The following is a 27,246-nucleotide window of genomic DNA, read 5'->3' on the forward strand; positions in this document are numbered from 1 at the left end:
ACGTCAAAAGTACTTAATTGGCTGTGAAGCGCTTTGGGACATCCTGAGGTCGTGAAAGGTGCTATATAAATGTGAGTCTTTCTTGCCTATCTCCCAAAAATAAAGACAGCATGACTTTGCTTGACATGACTTTGCTTGACATACCGATACTCATCAGGGATCAGCCTTCAGAATCTGGTCTGGAGACAGACTCGAGAAGCAGGCACCCTTCAGGGTAAGACAGATTTGTCCAGCTAATGAGTAAAGCCAACACATTATTTAAAATATCTACCAGCACTGTCTCTTTGCTACAAAGCAGGTTCTTCTGTGAACCAGTAATCTTTGTGCAGTCTGCGCTCTAAGCTCTACATCAGCAGATCGAAATTCACAAATTGATGCCAAATTATCTGCCTCAGGATCTTCCAAAGCAAGAGAGCACGTGTCACTTCAGGCCCTTTTTTGACATTGCTCTGCCTGATACCTTGATCAGAAAAATGCCTATTGCCATAACAACCGCTAATCTCTGCAGCCCTAAAACTCGCACACATCTTGCTGTCATCTGCAAACTTGGGGATCATTCCCCCAACACCTACATCTTGGTCTTTAACTTGGCTTGTATTCCCTTGAGTTTAAAAGGTTGAGGGGTGATCTGATCAAGGTGTTTAAAATGTTAAAATGATTCGATAGGGGAGATACAAAGAAACTGTTTCCTCTGGTGGGGAATCAAGAACGAGGGAACACAATCTTAAAATTAGAGCTAGGCCATTTAGGAGGAAATCGAGAAATACTTTTTCCACACAGAGTAGTAGAAATTTGGAACTGTCTCCCCAAAAGGCTGGATGCTGGGTCAATTGGAGCTTTTAAGACTTAGATGGATAGATTTTTGTTGGGGAAGGGTATCAAGGGATAGGGAGCTAAGGCAGGTAAATAGAGTTGAAGTATAGATCAGCCATGATCTAATTGAATGGGGATGCAGGTTGGAGAGGCTGAATGGCCGACTGCTGTTCCTAATGAAAATAGGAAAGGTCCTAACACCGATCCCTGCAGGACACCAATGGTAACTGGTCTCCAAGCAGATCCAAATCCATTGATTACCACTTTCTGCCTACGGGCATTCAGCCAATTCTCAATCCACCACAGCAGATTACCACTAATCTTGTAGAGAAGCCTTTTGTGAGGTACCTTATCAAAAGCTTTCTGAAAGTTCAGGTAGACAATGCCTACCGGGTTACCCTCACCTGGTGACTACTTCGAAAAATGCTGTCAAATTCGTAAGATGTGATATTCTTTCCGGAAGCTGTGTTGGGTGTCTCTGATATGGCCTTCTCTATCCATCATGCTTTTGACCTTAGAACCAACATAATGTCAGAGTGTAATGAGCTCAAAACTCTCCTAGGTTGCATTTACTACAAGTGTAGCGTAGGTGCAAAGTGGTTTGACTTCTCACTGACATTAATAACGGTCACATGAGGGGTTAAAAACCAACCATTTTTGACACACATTGAGCTTAAATCCCAGACAGGTCGATCAGATATGCATATGCAATTAGTTACTCTGTGATTGACAGTCAGGGCCATTCTGTTCCAAATGGTTAGACAGAACTGCTTTGCACTTGTAGTGCATGTTGTAGGCATGCACTTATTTCTGATGCTCACGATGAAACTTTAAATAGCATTCTTTCAGAGTTAGCAGCTGCAGAGATATTTTACTATGTTTTTGCATCCTTCTGAAGATATTCTGTATCATCTGGTTTGTGACCCTCACAGTATTACATAGTAGTTGCAGCACAGAAACTGGCCTTTCGGCTCAACTGGTGTTTATACTCCACACGAGCCTGCTCCCACCCTACTTCATCTCACCCTATCAACATATCCTTCTATTCCTTTCTCCCTCTGTGTACTTATCTAGCTTCCCCTTAAATGCATCAATATGGGATTGGTAGGCTGTGCCCACTCTACTGGAAACTCTTGCTCAGCTCTCTTATTTCTAGAAATGCTTTGCAAATTGTGATGTTCTTTCCTTGCAGCAATTTGAACAGAATAAACTGTAGGACGGGAAAAGGTGAGCTGGTCCATCATGCCTGTCCTATACTGTCATGTTGCAACTCATGCACATCATGACCCCCATCTACCACCCCCTCATCAACCCACACACCATCTCCCAGCAGACCCAAACAACCAGAGGAAAAAAAACCCTGGGCCTGTTTCGGGGGAACGAAAACTCTGGGAAATTCCTCTCTGTGGCAAAGCAGTCCGTGCTCCAACAACTCTGTCTGAAGTAATTTCTCCTATCCTTCATTTTGATCATGTCAGACATATGGGCCTTGATTTTAAACCCTCCTCCTGACGAGTAATACTGAAGATCAGCTGCCTCTGGCACGTCATTTGAACCAGGAGGAGCAGGAGTGCTCCCTCTAGGCTTCACAAGTAAGCCGAGCCTCCCCCTCCCCCTCCCCCCCCCCCCCCCCCAGCCCCGATCGCGGCCTGGAGCCTCCCCCGCTTCCCCCCACTGACTGCCGGGTCTGCCCCCACGGGTCCCCGGCAGCGGCCTCCTGCTGCTACTTACCGCTCCTGCCCTTGGTCCAGGCAGTTAATCTGGCCACCTGTCGGGCAGGAGTCTGCCCAGAATTATCCAAATGAGGCCCTGCAGTTAAGATCAGGATTGAAGGTGAAAAGTCAGGTGATTCCCAATTGAAAGGACAAGTTGAGCCTCTGAGCTTTTGTTAATTCCTATTGAAGTGGGGCATCTCCCTCTCATTACCTGTTACACAGTCCAAGTTCAGAATTGGCCATTTCCACACGTCATAAGCTTATGCTGCTGCCTTCCCCTCGAAACTAATGTTTTGAGTTTGATATTTTCGTTTCATGGTTTGATTATTAATAATGATCTAAAGATGTTACTTGTCTCTCCAAGCACTTACTTCAATGTTCTGCGAGCATCTCAGACCAACTAAAATTCTCCACACTGACCAATACCATCCAAACGATTAAACGAACCTTGCTCCATGTGATCAATAACTTAATATGCACTACTTGTTTTTAATCAGATGAGGCAAAAGAAAAGGATTGGGAATCAAACAACTGCAAACCTGATTGGCTATGAATTTTAGCAAAAATGTGAAAAACCATTTATACCAATGCTTGGGTTTATAGTTTGAACTGTTTTATCAGGTGGTTGAGGTAGTGCAGAGATCCTCATTGTACTAGGAAATATTGGGTGTTGTGATAACATCCTGGGGAAGGTGAAGAAGGAAATTGCCAAGACCCTCGTAATGATCTTTCAGGGCTCTATTGTGTGTGGAGATGTGCCAGAGAACTGGAGAGTGGCCAGTGTCGTATCATAATGGAATTCAAGCTTTATCACAAGTGGTATAAAATATAAAAACCAAGAGGTAATGATGAGCCTATATAAAACCTTAATAGGATCTCCGTTAAGAGTACTATATGCAGTATTGGACTCCACACTATAGTAAGGATATTGAGGCTTTAGGTAGGGTGTAACGCCAATTCACTAGGATGCTGTTTGGTAATGAGAAAATACAAATATGAAGAAAGACTTGGGAAAAATTGGGCCTGTTTTGATTAGAACAGCACAGATTACAGGGCGATACGATGGAAGTGTTTAAACTTACGAAAGGATGGGACAGAGTAGATAGAATCAGACTGTCTCCACTTGTTGAGGGGTCTAGAATGAGGGGCCACATATATACGATTAAATGTAAGAGATTTGGAACAGAGAGCAGGAGAAACGTTTTTACACAGAGTTGCGAGGTTGTGGGATTCACTTCCAGGCTTGGTGGTTGAGATGGACACTGTCATATGTCACCTTTAAAGATTAGATTGGATAGTTGGATGATGGAAAAGGGATATGGGAACAGGGTGGGTAAATGTGATTTGGACTATTTGCTTGCATGGAGGGTAAACCCTGACATGGACTGGTTGGGCCGTAGCCTGTTTTGTGTTATTTGTGTGAATAAACCACATTTTTTGTATAAATGATTTTTCACGATTTTGCTAAAATTCGTAGTCTCAGGTTTGCAGTTGTTTAATTCTCTACCCTCTCCTGCCTCGTTTGATTTTTTAAAAAGTGCATCTTAAGTTACTTATGATGTGGAATATGGTTTGTTTAATCGTTTGGTTGGTATTGGTCTGTATGGAGTATTTTAGTCTGCATGTTTTTTTTCCAGCTTTTGAAAGAAAGAACTTTCATTTATATAGTGCCTTTCATGACATCAGGACGTCCCAAAGCGTTTCACAGCCAATGAAATACTTTTGAAGTGTAGTCACTGTTGTAATGCAGGAAATGCAGCAGCCAATTTGCACACAGCAAGGTCCCACAAACAGCAATGTGATAATGACCAGGTCATCTGTTTTAGTGTTGTTGGTTGAGGGATAAATATTGACCAGGACACCGGGGATAACTCCCCTGCTCTTCTTCGAATAGTGCCATGGGATCTTTTACGTCCAACTGAGAGGGAGATAGGCCCTCGGTTTAATGTCACACCTGAAAGACAGATTCAAAATTTATCCAGATTTGTGTAGTCCTCTTTAAATGGTAGAATAATCCTTGTGTTTTTGCTCTCCCTTGTGTGTGTCTTTGCGCAATTCAACTTGACCATAACTGTAAGCAAAACAGCTACTTCGTACAAAGAAAACTCGGTCGCAATTAAATTTAAATTTTTGGCCACCAGAGGGAGGTGTCCAGCTTAATATCCATTTGAGGAGCAGAGTGTAATTTGAAAGGACAATGAGCAGGAATACTTTACATTCAAACTATAGACTGCCTGGTGCTAGAACATTGTGGTTTCAAAACATGGCCCTTTAGACAGGTAAGCAGAGGAGGGGATTTTCTATCACTCGTAAAATGTCTTGTTGGCTTTAGATTTGTTTGGTAATGTCCAGTTGAACGGACTATAATTGGGGCAATTTTTGTACATTTGCATTTCATCTACCCAACAGTATGAGCAGAGGGGAAAGAAAACTCTTCTTCCTGCCTCAATTAGATGGGCAGTTTTATTTTCAGCTTTGATGATAAATCCTCTGAATAAAGCTGGGCCAGTCAGTACAGCACTTCATGCTCCCGGAGTAGTCGCTCATCTTTAGGGGGATTGGCAGGACCAATCCCAGTGCACCTGTCGTTATCTGATCTAAGACTAGCTGTGGAAAGATGCAGAACAGTCAAGGCCAGGGACAGATTCTGCAGATGATCTGATGTCTTGGGCTTCCCTGCATCTCCCTAAATTCATTCTCTGGAATCCAGGTCTGTGGTGAAGTCCACATTCCTTGAGGAAAGAACATCACCTCCACACCAATCAGCTGGAAGTAGAAGTCTTTTAAACAGATGACCTATAACTAGCGTTTGTTAAAGTCTAGTGCTTGTACACTGCATTGCATTACCGCTGTTCAGCCATTGCACCAGGGTTAATCTTTTGAATACAAGCATGAGGACCCCATTCCATCCCAGGTGGACAACTCTCCGCCGCAGTCCAGCTACCTCATCATCGCTGTGATCGGTTCCCCTGAAATTGAGAGACACAGCTGGAAATTCAATAAATTGAGACTTGTTTGCATTGTGGTAACACAGCACCAATCTTGACTCAAAAGAAAATAGGAAATTTAGGAGGGACTTTTTTTTTACTAAAAGGGGGGTAAATATGTGGAACAGATTACTGGCACGGGTGGTGGAACAAGAAACCTTAACGGCTTTCAAGAAGGAATTAGATAGGTCCTTGTCAACAAATGGGATTCAGGGGTATTGGAGATACATCGAGGATAGGTGGGCTAGATGGGCCGAAGGTCGTCTCCTGTCTGATGCTGTTACTAAGTTAGCATGTAGTCTCCACTCGCCAGGGCTGTCTGGATTTGGAGCTCGAACCCGTCACCTTCTGACTCGGGGAAATGCTACCATGGAGCAAAAGGCTCACTCATAAGTACGTAGGTAAAGGAATGTATATACAATGAAGACCACTCCTTTCCAGTTTTCACAGAATAATGGGCAGTCATGGAACTCAATTCCCAAAGGAAAAATCCTGGAACACTATCCTGGAATAAAGATGGAATTTTCCTATTCAGTCACTGTAAATAAGTGGCCCTGATGCTATCTCCTACAATGGCATCAACACCCCTATTATAAGAGGGAATCCTCTGACTGGCCTCGAGAAATGCCACAGGAGATCTACTAATAGAGTATATAACCCACCGACAGCTTCAGGAAGTTCCTTTCCATAATTATCGGTGGGGGGAGAGTCAGTTGTCATCGAACACTGAGTGTGCGCTGACCAAAGCAAAATACAGTCACACTGCTGAAATACTTTTAAAGTTGTGGAGTGCTTTACCAGATGAAATCAGTGTTAACATGTTGCTTGGCAAAAGTCATGGATGTTTATTCCAGGATAGTTGGCAGCTGCCAAGTCTATCAACCTTATCGACAATACGCAGGAGGTAACGATATCTACCCAGAGTCACTTAGAGAAAAAAAATACCAAAGTCTCCCAAAGGAAGAGAATTCTAATTTCATAACCAGTTCAATAAATTAACTGATTTATGTCTGAAGTGTGAAAGTTAATGCATGAACACCAAGTGTTCTTTCTGATTACTGCGCAGTTGTAACTGTGAATGATTTAGCATACATCAGAGAAATTGCTCAGTTAATTAAGCCAGTTACCTTTGACATTGTGGATAATTATGATCGTGATTAAAGAGCCTGCCGGATTCCCGTCCCTCCTTCCTCAGAGAGCTGAAATTTCTGCACAGTTGTGAATTAAGCAAACCTTGTATTTCTCATTATTGTGCAACTGAATCAAGCAGCAAGACAGAGGCAATTTCTCGACATTGTCATTTTGTTGCATCCCTTGAAAATGGCTGCTTCTGAAGCTCTCCACGTGAGAGAAAACCTTTTCAACTGTTGTAGGTCACTCTCGGAAAAGCTGCAGTGCAACGGTGTGCTTCAGATTAATAGCTGCTCAAACAAGAGTCTGTACATAATCCCATCCATTCTGCTTTGTTGGACTTGCGCCCTCTGGAATCCAAGGCACAAAGCACTAAAGCCCACTTTGCCAAGGCGCTGTTGACACAGAACAAAGAGCAAAATCGGGCCAATGCGACAGTTAATGCAGAGAAGCACTTGACTCCTGACCGTAAAAGTGAGACTTCGATGAGTAGCCTGCCTGTCATTTATACACAGTTACCCTGCATGTCAGAGGCTGCTAATCAGCTAATTACAATATACAGATCCCCGCCTTCTCCCCCTCACCAATGGTGTGTGCAGCCGGTATAATCATAGTTGCCTACCTGCACTACAGTAAAAACTGGATGCATTGGAGAGGATATAGAGGAGATTTACTAGAATGGTACCAGGGATGAGGGACTTCAGTTATATGGAGAGACTAGAGAAGAGGTTAAGGTGAGATTTAACAGAGGTGTTCATAACTGCGGGCGGTTTTGGTAGAGTAAATAAGGAGAAACCGTTTGCACTGGGACGAGGGTCGATATCCAGAGGGGACAGATTTAAGATCATTGGCAAAAGAACCAGAGAATTTTATTTTACACAGCGAATTGTTATGATCTGGAATGCACGGCCTGAAAGGGTGGTGGAAGCAGATTCAATAGTAACTTTCAAAAGGGAATTGGATAAATACTTGAAAAGGAAAAACTTGTAGAGCCATGGGGAAAGAGCAGGGTGAGTGGGTCTAATTGGATACCCTCCAAACAGCTAGATAGAAAGGACACAGTTGCGAGGGAGCAAAAGGGAGAATTAAATAAATGTGTCAATGGGGTCAGAATTGAAGTTGTCTAGTGCCATGTTTCTTCAGAGTGTGTTATAGATTTTGCGTCATCGAGATCAGATTGTGATTTTGAAGGAACATGTTGCCTGCAAAAATCAGTTTTGTTTATTTTAAACCAAGTAGACTATAAAATTCTGTCCCTAAGTGAGCTGAAGCTAAACACTGCTTCAGCGAAGGATTTCATATCTGTATGAATTTTGAGTGACTGCAGTGTAATCCATGGCTCAGCCAGTATTGGTATCCTGGGATCCTTTTTTTTTCTCCCCCAATCTCTCAAAATCATTATTGTACCTGCAGACCAGGAAAATGAATTTGAAGGAAAATTCAAATGCAGCATTGTGACTATACGCTGGCACTGTTACAGGTTCATCAACAATAACTTACATTTATTAAGCGTCTTTAACATAGTAAAATGTCCTGTGCTTCACAGGAGCGTTGTCAAACAAACGAGCCGCATGAGGTATTAGGACAGGTGACCAAAAGCTTGGTCAAAGAGATCGATTTTAAGGAGTGTTTTAAAGGAGGTGGAGAGGCGGAGAGGTTTATGGAGGGAATTCCAGAGCTTAGGGCCTAGGTAACTGAAGGCACGGCCGCCAAAGGTGGAGCGATTTAAAATCGGGGATGCGTAAGAAGCAAGAATTGGAGGAGCGCAGAGATCTCGGAGGGTTGTTGGGATGGAGGAGGTGACAGAGATCGGGAGGGACGGGCCATGGAGGGATTTGAAAACAAGGATGAGAATTTTAAAATCGAGGCTTTCCAGGACCGGGAGCTAATGTAGGTCAGCGAGCACAGGGGTGATGGGTAAACGGGACTTGGTGCGAGTTAGGATACGGGCAGCAGATTTTTGGATGAGCTCAAGTTTATGGAGGGTGGAAGATGGGAGGCCGGACAGGAGCGCATTGGAATAGTCAAGTCTAGAGGTAACAAAGGCATGGATGAGGGTTTCAGCAGCAGATGAGTTGAGGCAGGGGCGGAGACGGGCGATGTTACAGAGGTAGAAGTAGGCAGTCGTGGTAATGGAGCAGATATGAATTATATACTTAAATTAAAACCCACTACTTAATGCTGTAAAGAGGACACTGTCGAGGACTGTGGATACTGGAGAATAAAGTTGGGCCACTGCACTGAAGCTAAAATACAAAGCCTATACTCTAAACAGGATTAAGCACTGTGTTAGTATAAATGCTAGATAGAGACTGAACCGGCCCCTTAATAGTTCATTGAACATGAGTGCAGGCTTTCTATCTGACAAGAGTGTACTTTTGTCTAGCTGACCTGGCAGAAATGTGTTCTGTTACAGAGTCATTGGATTTATGTGCTGGCTGATGAACATTAAATCTGGTTAATGTATTTTGTGATTGCCCAGTTGTATGTTTAATATTGAAAAACATTTGGAGGAAGCCTTGTGCCAGCATTTTAAATTTATGACGAGTGGAAGATGCAGGTTGCTCCCTACTCGTATATAATGACTGCGACGTGTGCTAAACTGGGGTTTTCATAACCAGAACAAAAGTTGATGTGAACGGGAGTGAGCAAAGGGGGGAGAGCAAAGTAACAAAACCGAACAGATAATTCTTGAGCCCTGCACCAATCTCCATTTCTGTGGCCCACACTGTCATTTGTTTCAGCTGTCTGCCCTCATTCAAAAGCTCGTAAGGTTTTTACTTTTCAAATAAAAGAAACCAGACTTGTCTTTTGTATTTAATGTCTGATTGTAATGCCATTACTGGCAGTCACCATCTGTCGCACCTGCACCAGTAAACTTTTTAGTAAAAAAACTATACCAGGTCACTTAAGAAGGGCCTGGTCAGTCTACGTAGAGCACTGTAGTAGCATAGTTTCAATGTGTTGTTTTTTCATTCTCAGGATGTGGGCATCGCTGGCAAGGCTGGTATTTATTGCCCATCCTTAGTTGCCCTTGAGAAGGTGGTGATGGGCCTTTTACCTGAGTGGGTAAGGACGGCAAGTTTCCTTCCCTAAAAGACATCAGTGAACTAGTTGGGTTTTTAACGACAATCCGACAGCTTCATGGTCACTTTTATGGTATCAGCTTTTTATTTCCAGATTTTTTTTTTAAAAACTGAATTCAAATTCTCAAACTGCCATGGTGGGAATTGAACTCACGTTCTCTGGATTAATAGTCCAGGCCTCTGGATTACCAGTCCAGTAACGTAACTATTACATAACTGCATACCACACATGCCATATAAATACCAACTTACAAAACTCCAAAAAGTTGATCATCAGCTTCAGAAAAGCTGACCACTTGAAAAACAGCCCTGGGCACTGCTTCAAGGTGACTGAATAAGTAAAATTCCTTATTACATTGGATTTCAGGATTTTTTTTTCTCTGTGAGTAATCACGGATGGGTCGGTTAATGCAAGCTTTACATTTCTAAATGAAATCAAAACTTTTCTGATTTCCAATTATAAACTCCACTGGGATCCTTGCAGGGCTCCAATGGCCACTACTTTTGGTATTGATATTGTCCTATGTGGCCAGTCAGGTTCAAAACACTGCTTCTTGCAGGATCCTAATCATACCATTTCTGTCAAAAACGCACATTTAATAATTGTAGGCTGTTGGTGAGTGACCTGCAATATTAGTACATCTAAACGCAGATGCTAGTTAAAAGTATACTCATTCTTCGAAGATGGGGGTGAATTTACCTTGGGGTTCTCCCAATCGCTCGCAAAGTGTCGTCGGGCAGATTTTAAAATGCTCAGAACCATGAGCATTGGGAGCATCACCTGAGTAGCACGGACAGAGGCTTGCAGAAAGTTGGTTTCCTATTTCTTGCCAAACGTGTCTTCTCTTCAATAAACAAAGTCCAAACTGGGAGGCTTTTCTAACATTTTTTTCACTCCCGGACAGAACAAAACTTTGTTGTCTGATAGACGATGTTTAGCCTCCAATCTCTGTCACGAACTTTTGTCTTTCTCTGTTTTCTCAATATTACTATGGTGATTGATCTGCTAAATGTAGTTCCCGTTCCACCTAAGCTCCAAATAAGCCATCCTTCATTCTCTTACCTGCACCTGATTATGTTGCAACCAAGATTTATTGTACCTTATCCTACTCAAGACTTCAAATATTGTCGAACTCCATCTCTCCCTCAGTTTTTCAGGTGACCAGATTTCCTGGGAGGGATCAGGCCCACAGTGTGTCTCAGCCTGTTCCCCCAAAAGTTGGTGCGAGTCAGCGCCTGTGTAACCTTTGGGAGGGTGGGAACGAGCACTAGGAAGAGATCGGTCCATAATTTACCAGCGTAGTGCTGGATCATTGCTTTGCAGCTCTGTAATTGGCAGTGACATCATACAGCACAACAGTATGTTGGAAGGCTTTTAAAAAAAAATTAACTTAAATATTCATAAGGTAGCGTTAACAGGTAGAGCGCAGTCATTTACAGCATCAAGTTTTTACCCTAAAGGTAGTGCTTCAAAATATATTGAACCAATTAGTTGTCGTAACTTCTTTACCCAGAGTGATTAGAATGTGGGTCTTGCTACCACCTGGAATGGTTGAGGCGAATAGCATGAATGTATTTAAGGGGAAGCTAGATAAGTGCATGAGGGAGAAAGGAACAGAAGGACACGCTGGTAGGGTGAGATGAAGGAGGGTGGGAGGAGGCTCGTGTGGAGCAGAAACCCCAGATTAGACCAGTTGGGCCGAATGGCCTGTTTCCGTGCTGTAAAATTCTATGTAATTGTTTTGATTTAATTATAGATGGTGATTTATTATGTTTGCCAATTTAAAAAAAAGATGTTTTGTTTAAATGAATATATTTTTCAGTTCAGCCTGGTGCAGTCTCTGCATCAGATGTCGACCAGATCTGAGTAAAGCTTCCTCTACTCCTATCACGTGCCTTTATTCCAACTTCAGGAGAGCGTCCCCACTGTGGCAGGCTTTTGTTCTTTTCCCCCTGTCTTCCCCTTTCCACATCAGCCACGTTTATGGGTTTTCTGAGTGAGATTGCCCTTAAATTGGAGTTTTTGTGTTGTGACTCTGTGCCCAAGAGTAACTGGGTTGAGTACTGTTGAAACTCATTTAATTAAGGTCATCAGACATAAGAGACAGTCATCCCATCATACTAGACTGCATTACAACTCTCATCTCCAGAGGTGAAAAGACCACGGACCCAGCCCACACTACTGACGCTCTCTCAGTAATGATCAGCGTCGCCTTTGCAGCTGCTGAGAGACAAATGGCTGCTTTACAATTTTAAAAGAATTAGCTTAAAAACTGCAAGCATTACATTGTAAATTGAAAACATCCTGACAAACGTAGGAGTGTCTTCCCACTGGGAAATCAATATCATAGTATCATAGTATGATACAGCACAAGAGAAGGCCATTTGGCCCATCATGCCGGCTCTTGGAAAGAGCTATCCAATTAGTCCCACTCCCTGCTCTTTCCCCATAGCCTCGTAAAAATTTTTCCTTCAAGTATTTATCTAATTCCCTTTTAAAAGTTACTATTGAATCTGCTTCCATCACCCTTTCAGGCAGTGAATTCCAGATCATAACAACTCGCTGCGTAAAAAAAAAATGTTTCCTCATGTCGCCTCTTTTTCCGATCATCTTCAATCTGTGTCCTCTGGTTACCGACTCTTCTGCCACTGGAACGTTTCTCCTTATTTACTCTATCAAAACCGTTCATGATTTTGAACACCTCTATCAAATCTCCTCTTAACCTGCTCTGTTTTAAGGAGGACAACCCCAGCTTCTCCAGTCTCTCCACATAACTGAAGTCCCTCATCCCTGGCACCATTCTAGTAAATCTCTTCTGCACCCTCTCTAAGGCCTTGACATCCACAATGTGGTGCCCAGAGTTGAACACAATTCTCCAGCTGAGGCCTAACCAGAGTTTTATAAAGGAAGGTCCTGCCACCTTCAAAGATTTGTGTACATACACCCCTAGGTCTCTCTGTTTCTGCATCCCCTTTAAAATTGTACCATTTAGTTTATATTGCCAAAAGAGGACCAAAAAAAATCACCATATTGTATAATGGCTTTCACAGGTATGTTGGCACTTTTATTGGTTTTAACAGTACAATACTATTCCCTTCTTGAAGGCATATCAATCATGCAATGGAAAACCAAATTCAGTGTATCTATTATATATTAAAAACAGTATGCGATGGCAACATGCCACCTATAGGCAGCGCTGTCAACGTAACGGTGGATGACGTTGTGTTATATGTCGAAGTTATAGCACAGAAACTGGCCATTCAGCCCAGCCAGTCTGTGTTGGCGTTTAGCACACAAGCAAATATTTCTAATGTATATTCACTCTGGTCCCATATTCCTTCAACCCCTTTTCCTTCATCCGCCTATCCAATCTATTCTTGAAAGTTGACATGGGGGTCGATTTTTAGGATGGCCGAGAGGGTGCGTTGGGGGCTGGGGGGGGGCTCGTAAAATCGGGGAATCCCGGAGCGGGTCCGGAGCCCGGCTCCAACCCGCCCACTTCCGGGTTCCCCAGTGACGCGTTCGGGGGCGCGCGCGCAGCTCCTGCATGCGGGACTCCCACTGACAATTAAAGCCGGCGGGATGATAATTTAAATATTTACTTACCTAGTTGAGGTACTTGACAGACCTCATTGACAGGAGATTTTGGCAGGGGTGCAATTTTCATGGATCCTCAGCGTGTTTTCCTGTGCTGTGGGAAACACTCCCTGTTGGAGCAGACGTGTTTCAGTCAGCAGCCAGTGGGACATACAAAGGATTGTTTCACAGTTGGGGGGAATACCTCATTTATTGCAGCAGGGCACTCTCACTTCAGACAAAGTTTTGGCTGCAACACCTTTGCCTTTCCACTCAATATTATTAATTTATACCCTAAACTGTGCTGTGCAAACACATTTACCTACTTTGCGGACCCCCTCATGACAAATCGTCAAACACCCTTGTGCATCCCCTTTGTCCTCACGAAACCTTTACCTTTCACTTCCTACTACTCATACGTGATGCATCCCCTGTGGCTGGTTGGGTGAGGGTGACCGTGAAAGAGATGCATCAGAGGGCGAGTATGAGACAGAGCCATGAGATTGTATGAGGATTGGGTTGAGAGGTAGTGGTGGGATGAGTACTGGGGAGGTGAGGAAGTGCAGGTAAGTTGAGGATGAGGTTTGAGTGGGTGTGAGGAGTGATGTGATAGAATAGTGTTGGCAGTGCAGAAGGAGATGTGGGGTGGGGGCGGTGATGTGGAAGACGGAGTGTAGGAGAATGAGTAAGTGTGCTCACTTTGGCTGACCTAGTTAGGTCATTGAAGCACTTCCTGCACTATATCCAGGTGCGGGAGATGTTGCTGGTGTGGTGACCTCCTCTGCCACCTCGAGCCAGGCCTTCTTGGTGGCAGAGGCAGGCCACTTCCTCCCGTCTGCCGGGTAGAAGACATTCCTCCTCCTCCTCACCCCATCCAGTAAGACCTGGAGTGAGGCATCATTAAACCTGGGAGCAGCCTTTCCCCTGGGCTGCTCCATGCTGTAATTTTGGCTGTTTGCTGCAGGAGCAGCATTGGAGGACTGCCCCTTTAAATATGGCTCCTTCAGCTGGCAGCCTGTGATGCAGGTGCGCAGTCCGCCTGCTGCGCAGGTTTCCAACGGGAAACCCGGAAGTCAAGGTAAGTGGCTTCAATTTACTCTCGATCGCGTAGGGAATCCACCGATTTTACTGGGCAGGTTACCCACGCGCCCAGTCGACCCCCCGTTGCCAACCCGCCTCCCTGGTAATATCGGGGCCATAGTGTCTGCCTCAACCACTGATCCTGAAAGTGAATTCCACAGTCTCTCATTCTCTGTGAAGAAGTTTCTCCTGCCCTCTGTTCGAAATCTCTTACAGTTAATCGTGTATCTATGGGCCCTCATTCTAGGTCCCTCAACTACTGGAAACAGTCTGATTCTATCTACCCTGTCCCATCCTTTCATAATTTTAAACACTTCTGCCATATGCCCATAATCTGGGTAGTTCTAACAAAAAGAGACCCAATTTTTCAAGTTTTTACATTTGTATTTCCTCATACCAGGCAACATCCCAGTGAACCTGCTTTGTATCCTGTCTAAAGCCTCAAAATCCTTCTTCTGCTGTGGAGTCCAAGACTGCATATATTACTCTAACTGAGGTCTCATTAAAGTTTTATATACGCTCATCGTTACTGCCTGGCTTTTATAGTCTGTGGGCGCTAAATTGGGCCGTGTAGCGCCCGCCGTTTCGGCGCTACACTGTCTCTCCGACATCTAAGATGGCATCTTGGCTGCGCACGCACGTTTCCAGCATCAAGTGCGTTGGACGCCATCTTGGTATAGCAGTTAGCGGAGGTGCAGATAAGGAACGCTGGAAGCATGTAAAGTAGGGAGAAAATGGCTACAATCAGTGTACAAATCTGATTTAAAGTGATAGACACCATTTTGGGACCTAACGCACAATCTTAACCTGACCATCTGAACGTGTCTTAGAGTGCCTGAAGGACCCCCCCACCAGCACTATTTAAAGGGACCAGGCAGAATTTACAGGTTAGTGGCTGGATTATTGCATCTGGCTGCTGAGACATTTGTAACTGTTTTTGGAGGTCTCCTATACTTGAATTCTAGGACTAGGAGACATAGCCTTACATTTAGAGCCAGGACGTGCAGGAGTGAATTTAGGAAACGCTTCTACACGCAAAGGGTGGGAGATGTTTGAAATGCTCTTCTGCAAACGGCAGTTGATGAATTCTAAATCTGAGATTGATAGATTTCTGTGAACCAAGGGTATTAAGGGATTTGGGGCTAAGGCGGGCATATGGAGTTAGGTCACAGGTCCACCATGATCTCATTGAATGGCAGAACAGGCTCGAGGGGCTAAATGCCACTGCCACTTGCTGCCTCCTGATATGCGCTACCTTTTCCTGCAAGAAAGCGGGACGTGTGTCTGGGTGATGTGCCTGACATGGTTGAATAGCTGCCAGCGTGTGTGGCCTGTGAGTTGTGGATGGGCGGCTTGCAACAGTGGTAATGTGTGAGGGTGAGAGGAAGCATCTGGTTGGAAGAGTTTATTGGTATGTGGGTGATGTGGGGTGTAGTGCGAGGTGCAGTTGGTAGGAGACGCCACTTGACAGTTGTCCTCACTCACCTTGACCACTCATGCCAAAGCATTGAACTTCTTCCTGCACTGCATCCATGTTGATTGGGCGCTGGTTAATAGTGCATCACGCTACCCGTGCCCAAAAACGGCCCTTAACCGATTTTTTTTCCCCCTGTATTTCTTATGATAAGACATAGAGTTCCAGTAGCTTTTTTTTTTACAGCCTTATCAATGTGAGGTGCTGCCTTTAATGTCCTGTGAACCCGTACACCCCAAATCCCTCTGCTCTTCCACATCACCAAACCTACTTCCATTCAGAGCATAATTACTCCTGTTATTTTTATCAATGCAACACCTCACACATTCTGACATTGAATTCCATCTGCCATTTTTTAACCCATTCTCCCATTTTATCAACGTCCCTTTGCAGCTTCATTTGACCATCTAAAGAATTAATTATAGCTCTTATTTTGGTATCATCTGTAAATTTCAACACCACTCCCTCTAGGCCTATATTCAAATCCCTGACACACACAGTGAGCGGAGGGAGCCACAGAACTGAACCCTATGGGACACCACTACCCACTTCCAGCCATTCTGAAAAACTGCCCTTAACCCCTACTCCTTGTTTTCTCCCTTCTAACCAGTTTTTAATTCAGTTTTCTATCCTCCCCTTAAACCCCACCAAGCGCAGACACGCCTTTCGGCCCCCACTGCTCGCTGAAGCATAAGACGGATCTGGCCTCCCCTTCCCATTCTCTCTTCTCCCCTTTTTCACTTCTACACTCCTGCTTTCCTCTCTCCTCTCCTCTCCTCCAATCTCCTCCTCTCCTCTCCTCCCTTCTCCTCTCCTCTCCTGTCTCCTCTCCCGCTCTCCTGTCTCCTCTTCCTCCCGCTCTCCTGTCTCCTCTTCCTCCCGCTCTCCTGTCTCCTCTTCCTCCCGCTCTCCTGTCTCCTCTTCCTCCCGCTCTCCTGTCTCCTCTTCCTCCCGCTCTCCTGTCTCCTCTTCCTCCCGCTCTCCTGTCTCCTCTTCCTCCCGCTCTCCTGTCTCCTCTTCCTCCCGCTCTCCTGTCTCCTCTTCCTCCCGCTCTCCTGTCTCCTCTTCCTCCCGCTCTCCTGTCTCCTCTTCCTCCCGCTCTCCTGTCTCCTTTCCTTTCCCCCATCCTCTTCTCCTTTGAAATTATATTAGTCTGGACCTCTGAAGGCTGCTTTGGGTCTTTCTAATGGATCTTGTGACATTACTCACGATAAGCCAGATATTGAATGCTGTTTCGTAATGAATTATTCTGTTGCTAAGGTGCTATTGTGTCCCTTTAAGCAACAAGATCTAATTATTGTAAATAGGTACATCCTGAGGTAAATTATAGGGTAACTTGTAGATTGGCAGCTGGCTGTAAAGGCTTGGCTCTTCTCTCAAGGTCAGAATAAAAAACAGATAATTGGCTTTCATTGTTCTTAAGATTGTTTTGAGTCTGTAACAATTCTTTTTTGCAGATTTGGTAAAAACATAATATTATTAATTCTTTCCTCCCTTCAAATTCTCCACCCCTGCCTCTCCCATTGGCATTCACTCCTGCTGGGATAGATTTCCACAATCACCATTCAGCACCTCACCCAAATGGCCATTTTTCACATGTGAGCCCGGACAGTGAGTGCTGACCAGCTGTCCCACCATGGGAGACACCACTGTTAAACTTGTTCACACACGCGCACGTTTCAGAAGGGGTTCACCGGATAGTCACCAAAAATGGGGAACCTGGCTGTTCCTACCTCCCCCATTTCCTAGCCCAGAGGTGCTGAGGAGTAGATCTCCCAGATTCAATTCCTAGTTAGTGCTGAGTCAACTGGATATAGGGGCATTCTTCTGACCGAGGCATCAGGGGAGCTAATTAAGTGTATTGAGTATGTGTCTGATTTAAACATACAAACTTACTGTTATATTGGGCAATGTTTGACGTACTAAACCTTTCGTCTGTTCTTCCTTTTGCTTTCCCCATTTGAATAGGTACAGATTTTCAGATCAACAGTTTACCGTTGCCCCGGAAACCCCAACACGAATGGGCCTTGTTCCACGAAGAGTCACCTAAAAATAATTACAAGCTTTTTCACGAGCCCGCTGTCACATTATTTAATTACACTTCCACATTCAGCCGCAACTCTCATATGCCATTGACCACCCAGTATCTGGAGAGCATCGATGAGCTGAAGTCCCATAAGTACTTGATCCCACTGTCTGAGAAGAATCGTTTGAGACCACACCTGGCACCATTAGTGTATGTACAGTCCGACTGTGATCCACCGTCAGACAGAGACAGCTACATTCGGGAATTGATGAAATACATCCAGGTGGACTCTTACGGTGAATGTTTACATAACAAGGACCTTCCAAGTAGCCTGAAAGATCCCACCACCATGGATGATGACGGATTCTATCGGATTCTTGCTCAGTACAAATTTATTCTCGCTTTCGAGAATGCGGTTTGTGATGATTATATCACTGAAAAGTTGTGGAGACCTTTCAAACTGGGAGTGGTTCCAGTTTATTATGGTTCCCCCAGTATAGCAGACTGGCTTCCCAATAATAAAAGTGCAATCCTAGTCAGAAGTTTTTCACATCCCAAGGACTTGGCAGAGTACATTCTGCAATTGGACCGTAATGACCAACAATACCAGGCCTTCCTTGAGTGGAAATGGAAAGGTCCAATCTCCAATGAGAAGCTGCTGACTGCTATGAAAGAACGTAAGTGGGGAGTTCGAGACATCACCCAGGACAACTACATCGATGCCTTTGAATGTCTGGTCTGTAACAGAGTGTGGGAAAACCTTAGAAGAAAGCAAAAGGTACATTACATGTATAATTCACTCACTCTGATGTCATTGTCTGTGAGGTCATATCAATTCAAAGGCAGAATGGAATAATTACTCTCTGCTCATGTTACGGCCCTGAAATTCCTGAGTTGAGAGAGGACGTAAGTCTAATTTCTGTCTGGAGAGCTTGGAATATGGGCCGAACCCAGACTTTAAATTCATGCCGGTGGTGGGGGGCGTGGGTGGATCTTTCACCCGCCCCTCCTCCTCCTCCTCCTCCTCCTCCCTCTCCCATCCCCTCATGTCAAGTGGGCTTGCCAGGAATTTCCATCCTTTGCACCCATGAAAGGCCTCAGTGGAACCCACTCCAAGTCAGAGCTGGCGCGAGTCCCTTTGAGGCCTTCTGAAGGCCCCAGGCCTATACAGGGCTCAGGTAATCAATCCCATGGCGGATTGGCTTCATTGGAAGCCAAACACTTAAAGAATTCGGTGGGGCAAACGGAAACCGTGCAGGTGGGTGACACTTTCTCAGGAGCTTGGTTTGGAGACCCTTGAATTTGGAGGCTCTTAAATGTGGCAGTGGGTTTCTGCGCGTGTTAGAAACTTGGCCGAGGTTTCCGGCGTTTGCATTCGTTCCTTCTATCCCTACTAATGTTATTTTTCTCGATTTGCATTAACGGCAGGGTTTATCGCCAATTCAGTGGCGAGGACAAGCCAATCACCTCAGCTGTCCAGCACCAGAGGCTTTCACCTTCTTGCCACCCTCGACCGGGAGAATAGTTGTCCGAGACTTGTGGATGCCGAGCTTCCACCAGTCAAAACGAGAAGCCACCGCGTTGAGACACCTAGTGGAGATGAACCAAAACTTTACAATTGAAAAGTTCTGGAGAATGGTGTTTAAAGACTAACTTTCACTGCAATCTTCTTACGATGCTTCGAAGGAATTCTGTTGATCCAGAAGATGTGCATCATTTTCTGCAATGCAAAAATGATGCACATGATATCCGATGATTTCTTACAAGTGAGAAAAGATCAGTAATCACTAAGTGCTGTAGTGCAACCAAACTATTTTAGTGGTTCAACTTAAGTGACTGTTTAGTGTGATGGGAATTAACAATAACATCTGGCAACTGATTGAAATTTGGAGGCAGTGATGTTTTCTCATGCACAGGAGATTTACGCAGTAAGAACCTTTTCAAACCTCACGGATCTTAAAATTACGCTGAGGTATAATAAATGTCCCAAGTGCTGAACAATTTCTTCTGACGATCCTCTCTGCAATTTTCGTGGAAGTGTTAACACCTTTAAAATAAATAGGTCATTGCCTCCGCTGGAATAGCAGAGAAAGGAATCTCAGACAGAAATCTTAAAGATTTGGTACGTTGTTCTCCCACAGCACCTCTTTGATCAAGCTTTTTGTCACCTGTCCTAATATCTCCTTACATGGCTCGGTGTCAAATTTTGTTTGATAATCGCTCCTGTGAAGCGCCTTGGGATGTTTTACTATGTTAAAGGCACTACATAAATGCAAATTTTGTTCTAAATCAGATGAAAACATTTCTGAATTTTGTTGTCCTTCTGCCACAGGAACTTGGGTTTGATTGTGGCCTGGATTAACGAGATGAAAGTCGCCTTTCTCTGACAGCTGAATGAAATGAGCTGGGCCCCGTGTCACAGTGGTGGGTTCATGTCGAACTGTTTTCCCTCTCGGCAGTTTCTCCAGCGCTTCCAAATATTGATCTGGAATCCGCACTTTTTAGTCCTTAAAATCACAAGACTCGGCTCTCGGAGCATGTGGTTGGAAAATCTGGCAGGATCCCTGCACGTCTGATTCTCTGATCAGTGCTGCCATTGAGTGAGACTCCACGCTGGGAGTAGAATCTTGCAATTTTGGGGCTGTTATATAAGTAGCTCTTGCAGAGTTGCCTGACCTGAGGGTTTAACAGTTATTTCCGGTAATCTGTTTACTGGATTACATGTAGTCTCGTGTTACGCTATCACACTCACTTTGAAATAGCATTCATTGGATAAACACTTGAAGGGGGAAAATTTGCAAGGCTATGGGGAAAGTGCAGGGGAGTGGGACTAATTGAATAGCTCTTTCATAGAGCCAGCACAGGTATGATGGGCAGAATGGCCTCCTTCTATGCTGTATCATTCTATGATTAAATTCAACCAGACTGCCAGAATTAATATAGTTATTTAAATTAGTGATAAGCACAAAACACTCTGCAAAATACTAACAGTACAATATAACGTAAATGCAATGAGAGAAATTTGTAATGGGCTAATCACCCTTCGAAGAGACACCCCTGTGTATAAATAGCAGTACTCGGGACGGAAATTTATTTGCTCCTCTCCATGCCGCTCTGTATCGCTGTCTCTCCTCGTGCTTTGTCAGTCCAGTTGGCAGATCTGACATGGGTTTTCCATCTGGATTTCAGAAGAACTGCAGCCTTTGTTTTAATTGTCATGTTTTTAACTCGAAAAGCAACTGTTTCGGGAAATCTCCGACATATAACTAACCCAGGCCAAAACGAAGAAATTACTTGATTGACACGTGGCATAGCGAGATAGTCCCTGAACCAATTAACGATGCTTCCTGCTTAAATTCAATTAAAGACCAAATCCAGGTGGCACCACTTCCATGAGCTAAAATACATTCCCTTCTGCATAACTCCATTCCATGTACGTGTTTTCAGACGAACGCCATCAGCTTGTTCAGAATACAGACAGTTCTTCACGAGTACTGACATTAGCAGTTTAAACAAACAACCCAAAGTGACATCAGATCTGTCAAACCAAAAGTCAAAGCCTGACCATTGATTAAAATCAAATAGCCTTACCTTTGTATGAGGCACAACCAACCCAGTTCCTAATGGGTACCCAGAATTTGGCACTAATTGCAAACCTCATTCAAAGAGCCTAGAAGAATGGCCTAGTGGTGTGTAGGAAACAGAAATGAGAATTAGTGCAGTTTCAGGTTCTCAAGATTGGAGTTTGGACACTGCGTAAAGGTATCATTGAGGGACAAAGTGGAAAGTTGACTTTGAAACTTTACTGTGCGGAGGATTCTGCTATTGTTGGCACATTCCTCTGGACTGCCTTGTCCTAACTTCCAAAAGATAGCATCAGCGATCCAATGTAAAACTGTGCAATCGTTGTAGAAAGTGTGTTTTTTAGTACACTGCAACAGAAGTTGTGCTAATGGGGGCAACTGAAGGGATCGGGATCGGGTGCAGTGCTGGTTTTACACCCCGCCCACCCTCCAAATGGGTTTCCCGCCCGACGAGTTAGGTTAAAATTACCCCCAATAAGCCAACAAGTAGAGAAAAATATAGAAATCTGAAGACAGGTAGTTAGAAGTGTGGTGCCCTTGGGCCCCTGAAATCCTCTCCATCGACCCCTAGTTTTCAGGGACCCCCAATTTGAAATCGCCTGCGCTACATTCAGAACCCATGCTGTACCTGACCTGGCAATGCTTGACACTGACACTAGCTATGAAAAGATGCCTGGTATTGATTTCTACATTTTGATTCATCACTCTCTTCTCCCCGCCCCTGCAAAAAAAAAAACTCTTGCAAAGAGATAGATCTGTGCAGATTCTTTAAAATAATTGCAGATGTTTTAAAAACTGCTTTGTTAATGCATTTTGAACAATTATCCGGTGATAATCCTTCCACTTGCTGTTGCAGTACTTATGTGAGCAGTATTACTGTCATAATAATGTGCTATTTTACTTCAAAGCTGTGACTGATATATTCAGTACTACCTAAAATAATAGTTGCTACACAGGGAGTTACTGCTGTAATTGGATCTCTGGATTCTGCTTGTGTTCATAAATCCACCAGAGTGTTTTGATTGAATTACAGTCTTGTAACTCCCTACGCACTATGGTGAATCCTGAATATTTAATTTTACAGCAAAAGAGTTTTCACAAGTAAGGTATAAATTGGTAATTCACTGCTATAAATGAATTTTATATTCAGCTTTTAAAGCAACCCAATGTTTTGTTTCTGAAATACTGCATTAGAGCTTATATGGAGTTTATATTTTATGGTCAATTGTGGTATACAGTCACTGGAGTGAAAGTTGTAGTTTTGAGAACACCTTACGTCATCTCCATGCATGCACACACGCACGCACACAGACACACGCATGCACACAGACACACTCATGTACAGACACAGGCACGCACACACACATACACTGACAGAGACAAGCACAGACACAGGCGTGCATACACACAGACACATGCACACGCACACAGACACATGCACACAAACGCACGCACATACATGCACACACCCCCACATGCAGTATATTATTAGTGTATCTAATGGAGGTTATATTTTATACTCACTGTTGCATACAAAATAAAAGTTTTCTCTGATCAGGCTACCTTCATATACGGCCAAGATATTTAGGGGGTGAGTTTCCGGGTTTGGTGGGGGGCAGCCACTCGTTCACTAATTTGGGTAGACGAGCCAAGGGAACCCCAGAAAAGTGGTGTGAAGGCTGCTCACGCCATGTTTCCGAGGTTTCCGCAGCTCCCCCACCGAAGATACGGCAAACGAGCAGCAGAAACCCGCAGAAATTCAACCCCCCCCCTTTAGATCTTTCAACTCCAAACGTGACTGATTTGACAAATGCATTCGGTTTCTTTTTGCAGCAAAAATACACAAAATAGTCTGAGCATGCACACCTAGCCCACTTTTTTAAGAGTTTAGTTTTAAAAACATACTTGTTTTACTCCTGGTGTGAAACCGTACTGAAATTTGCAAATCAATACATGCATATAATTAGAATATTAAAACCGTAGACGTTTACAGCATAAAAGGAAGCCATTCGGCCCATCGCCTGTGCCAGCTCATTGCTAGAACAATCCAAAATGAAACCAAGTTCCCTGCGCTCTCCCCATAATAATATATCGTTCTTTGCTTCAAATATTTACCCAATTTTCCCTTAAAAGAAGCAATGGTCTCTGCCTCAATCACTCCCTGTGGCAAAACATCCCCATGTTCCAGCAACCCTCTGTGGAACGAGATTTCACCTGACTTCTCGCTCACTCATTGATAATTTTAAACAGTTGGGCCCTCATCACTGAATCCTTCCCTCTTCATTCCAATAAAACCATTCATAATTTTTTTTAAAATTGTTAATCGGGTCACATGGTACTTGGAGATCAAATGAAAGAAAGAACTTGCATTTATATAGCGCCTTTCATGATCTCAGGACCATCCAAAGTGCTTTACAACTAATGGAGTACTTTTGAAGTGTAGCCACTGTTGTAATGTAGGAAACATAGCAGCCAATTTGCACACAGCAAGGTCCCACAAACAGCAATGAGATAATGACCAGATCATCTGTTTTTAGGTGTTGGGTTGAGGGCTAAATATTGGACAGGACACGAACATACGAAATTGAGGGGAGAACTCCCCTGCTCTTCTTTGATTAGAGTCATGGGATCTTTTATATCCACCTGGGAGGGCAGACGCTGGTTTAACGTCTCATCCGAAAGACGGCACCTCTGACAGTGCAGCATTCCCTCAGCACTGCACTGAAGTGTCAGCCTGGATTTTGTGCTCAAGTCTCTGGAGTGGGACTTGAATGCATATCCTTCTGACTCAGAGGTGAGAGAGCTACCACTGAACCAAGGCTGACACCTTTCACTACCTTTCAGTAAGTTCAGAATGATTGCCTTTTAACTGTAAGGACCATGATAGCTTAATACTCTGTAAATATTTTCGGTAGACTGGAAAAGTCACATTTTGTGTGATGTTCAGTAATGAGGATTCTGACCTTCCCCTATCATCTTCAGATTGCTGACACTCTCTTCAGCCACGGTATCCTCTTGCTGGCTTCTTCTGAATGTCAGAACCTAGGGGTTTCTTGAAAGAAATCGGAAAATGAGGAAATCTATTTGCACTGTTAAAAAACGACCCCGAGTAAAGCTTGAAAATCGACGCCAGAAAATCTTGCAGATAGGGAGGAGGAGCGAGCTTTTGATCTCCCTCCGTAACCTGGCTGGAAGATCAGTGAAAACCCAGGAGAAATATCTTAGAACAGCCATTTACGCCATTTCTCCAGGGTTCCTGCAGAAGTTATAACGGGAGATCGGGAGAACCTTCAAGAAGTTCTCCCCAGAGTGTTTTCTATAGGACATGAAATGTACTAATTTGCACAGTACTTTTGAGTAACTTTTTTACTGACCTGAGGAATTACTAAATAAAGAATTTTGTACATTACAAATGCTGCAGAAATTATTGCTTCTTAGAGTCTATAATTATGATATTTAGTGATTATTTAATGAAATGTTAAGGGGAGAGCTCATTGTGCAAGCATTAGAGAATCTGATTCTGAATCCCAAGGTTACAAATTAGTCCCAGGGATTCCCGTACTGGCTTTAAACGTGCTTGGTTATTATCTTCAGCTTTGGCCAGGCAGAGAGAAGTTCACAGCACAGGCCTTCCCACTGCCACTGCGTGCTCCTCACGGTTTTGAAAACCACGATAAAGAGGGGGGGGGGCAGAGAAATAAATGGAAGGGTTAATTAGCTGATATGCCGAATACCAAAGTGTGTCAGTCTGATCGAATCTTGCAGCTTGTTTTGTCTGCCCACATCTGGCACTATAAATATAAAATCCTTCACCAGGACCTGGAACAAAGACACACGGATCATGGTCAGTTTTGCAGTGGCCTGAAAGGGATATGCTGTATAAAGTGCGTGTTTTTAATTCCACATCATCGCTGTTGAGCAAACTGTTCGGCCCTTACTTCCTCTGATACTGGCTACTGTTTTGTATAAAGGAATTTCTGAATTGTGTGTGAGAAAGGAATTTCTGAATTTCCAACAAAAACTTTTATTTCACTTCTGTACCTTGAAAGTCTTGTTACAGATGCCAACTTTTTGTTAGAACATTAGTACTTATTCTAATACTGGGCCAAGATCTACCAAGAATGCCTAAGGCCTGCTTTTGAATGCTCTCACTTACTTACAGGTGATTGGAATACAATTTCACAGGTACAGGGGAAGAGAAGGAGAGGAGAAGGAGAGTAGGAAAACTTCCCCAAATATGCAGAGGTGTTTGACATGAGAGTTGCCCAAAGCCTCACTGTACTGGCTTCAGGGGTCTCCCTTAGTGTGGTAGAGCCTTTCCTCCAGATCTCGGTTAGACCATCTCAGATGGTTTTCACTTGGTCCTTTGTGACCCCATCCCTTTGGATCACGGTCACAAAGGCTTGAGCCAAAAATTCGCAAACTATTAAAGAAAAAACTTGCATTTATATCGCGCCTTTCATGCGCCAGGACTTCCCAAAGCGCTTTACAGCCAATGAAGTACTTTTGAGGCGTAGTCACTGCTGTAATGTTGGAAACGCAGCAGCCAATTTGCACACAGCGAGGTCCCACAAACAACAATGAGATAATGACCAAATCATCTGTTTTTAAATGTTGGTTGAGGGGTAAATATTAGCCAGGACACCAGGGAGAACTCCCCAGCTGTTCAAATAGTGCCATGGGATCTTTTACATCCACCTGAGAAGGCAGACAGGGCCTTGGTTTAACATCTCAACCGAAAAACGGCACCTCAAAGAAAAGCATTTTCATTGTGTCTCTACTCAAACTAGTTCCGCGGTACTTCACGCAGTTCCTGATTTAGTGAATGTGTACTTTGATTTCCAAAAATGTTTGTAATTCTGAGGAAAGAGCCCTTTTGCATTTCAGATGAGTGTATTGCACATGCCCTGGGCACCAATGCAACATTGTCCTCACTTGCCTAGATGACTTGTGTCTTACAAGGATGGAGCCCAGGATCTGGGATGAGCAATAACTGACGTGATGGTTAGGAATATTAGCACTGCATTAGTGTGTAGGAAATTCTTCCATCTCCCATTCTGTGCCCAGCTTTCAGCCTGGAGACTCAGGTAGCCTATAACTAGAGCCTCAACTTCAACACGGACTGCAGCGGTTCAAGAAGGCGGCTCACCACCACCTTCCCAAGGGCAATTAGGGATGGGCAATAAATGCCGGCCTCGCCAGCGATACCCACATCCCATGAACGAATAAATACATTTTTAAAAAGATGCAAAGTGGTTACACTAGATTAAATCTGGAGCAGTAATATCATCCTACAATTCAAAGTATTTTACTGTGGAATTGAAGTAGTCAATTGAAGCTTTAATTGTTGAGTGTTCGGAGATTCCTTGTTTTATCAATAAGTCACTTGAAGTGTTTTAAACTTACAGTCTGCTTGGCTGCTGCAGGCTATAGTCGAGCCTTGCGTGATTGTGTATCCAAAGAAGGAAAATTTCACAGTAAGGTTTGCCAAATTATTTGGAACAATTTTATAAATTCCGCTTAATTTAGAAATGCGTTATCCAGGGTAAAACCGAGGCCCTGTCTGCCCTCTCAGGTGGAGGTAAAAGATCCCATGGCACTATTCGAAGAAGAGCAGGGGAGTTCTCCCTGATCTTAATATGCTTTTAGGGATAGGAGAATGTCAGATCTTTTGACATTTGCTTTTCTTTAGTAGTTGCCTTTCATCCCTTATGCACACTAAATTCTTATCCATGCTCCTTAGCACTGCAAACCAGATAATCCGTTTTTAGAA

General features: G+C 43.8%; 1 protein-coding gene across 3 annotated transcripts in view; it reads left to right on the forward strand.

Moving 5' to 3' along the window:
* fut10 (fucosyltransferase 10) overlaps positions 1-24,880 on the forward strand; it is a 40,165-nt gene extending 15,285 nt beyond the window's left edge. For 2 of the 3 annotated variants that reach the window (XR_010964911.1, XR_010964914.1), the window contains exons 3-6: positions 17,832-18,667; positions 19,318-19,655; positions 20,222-20,313; positions 24,456-24,880. Coding sequence is in view for 1 of the 3 variants with exons in the window: in XM_067994406.1 (XP_067850507.1) it covers positions 17,832-18,667; positions 19,318-19,542 (1,061 nt within the window). In the remaining 2 variants the exon portion in view is untranslated. The other variant, XM_067994406.1, reaches the window with a different exon arrangement.
* The last annotated feature ends 2,366 nt before the right edge of the window (positions 24,881-27,246 follow it).

The sequence above is a fragment of the Heptranchias perlo genome, chromosome 1 (assembly GCF_035084215.1).
Source record: "Heptranchias perlo isolate sHepPer1 chromosome 1, sHepPer1.hap1, whole genome shotgun sequence".
NCBI lineage: Eukaryota > Metazoa > Chordata > Chondrichthyes > Hexanchiformes > Hexanchidae > Heptranchias > Heptranchias perlo.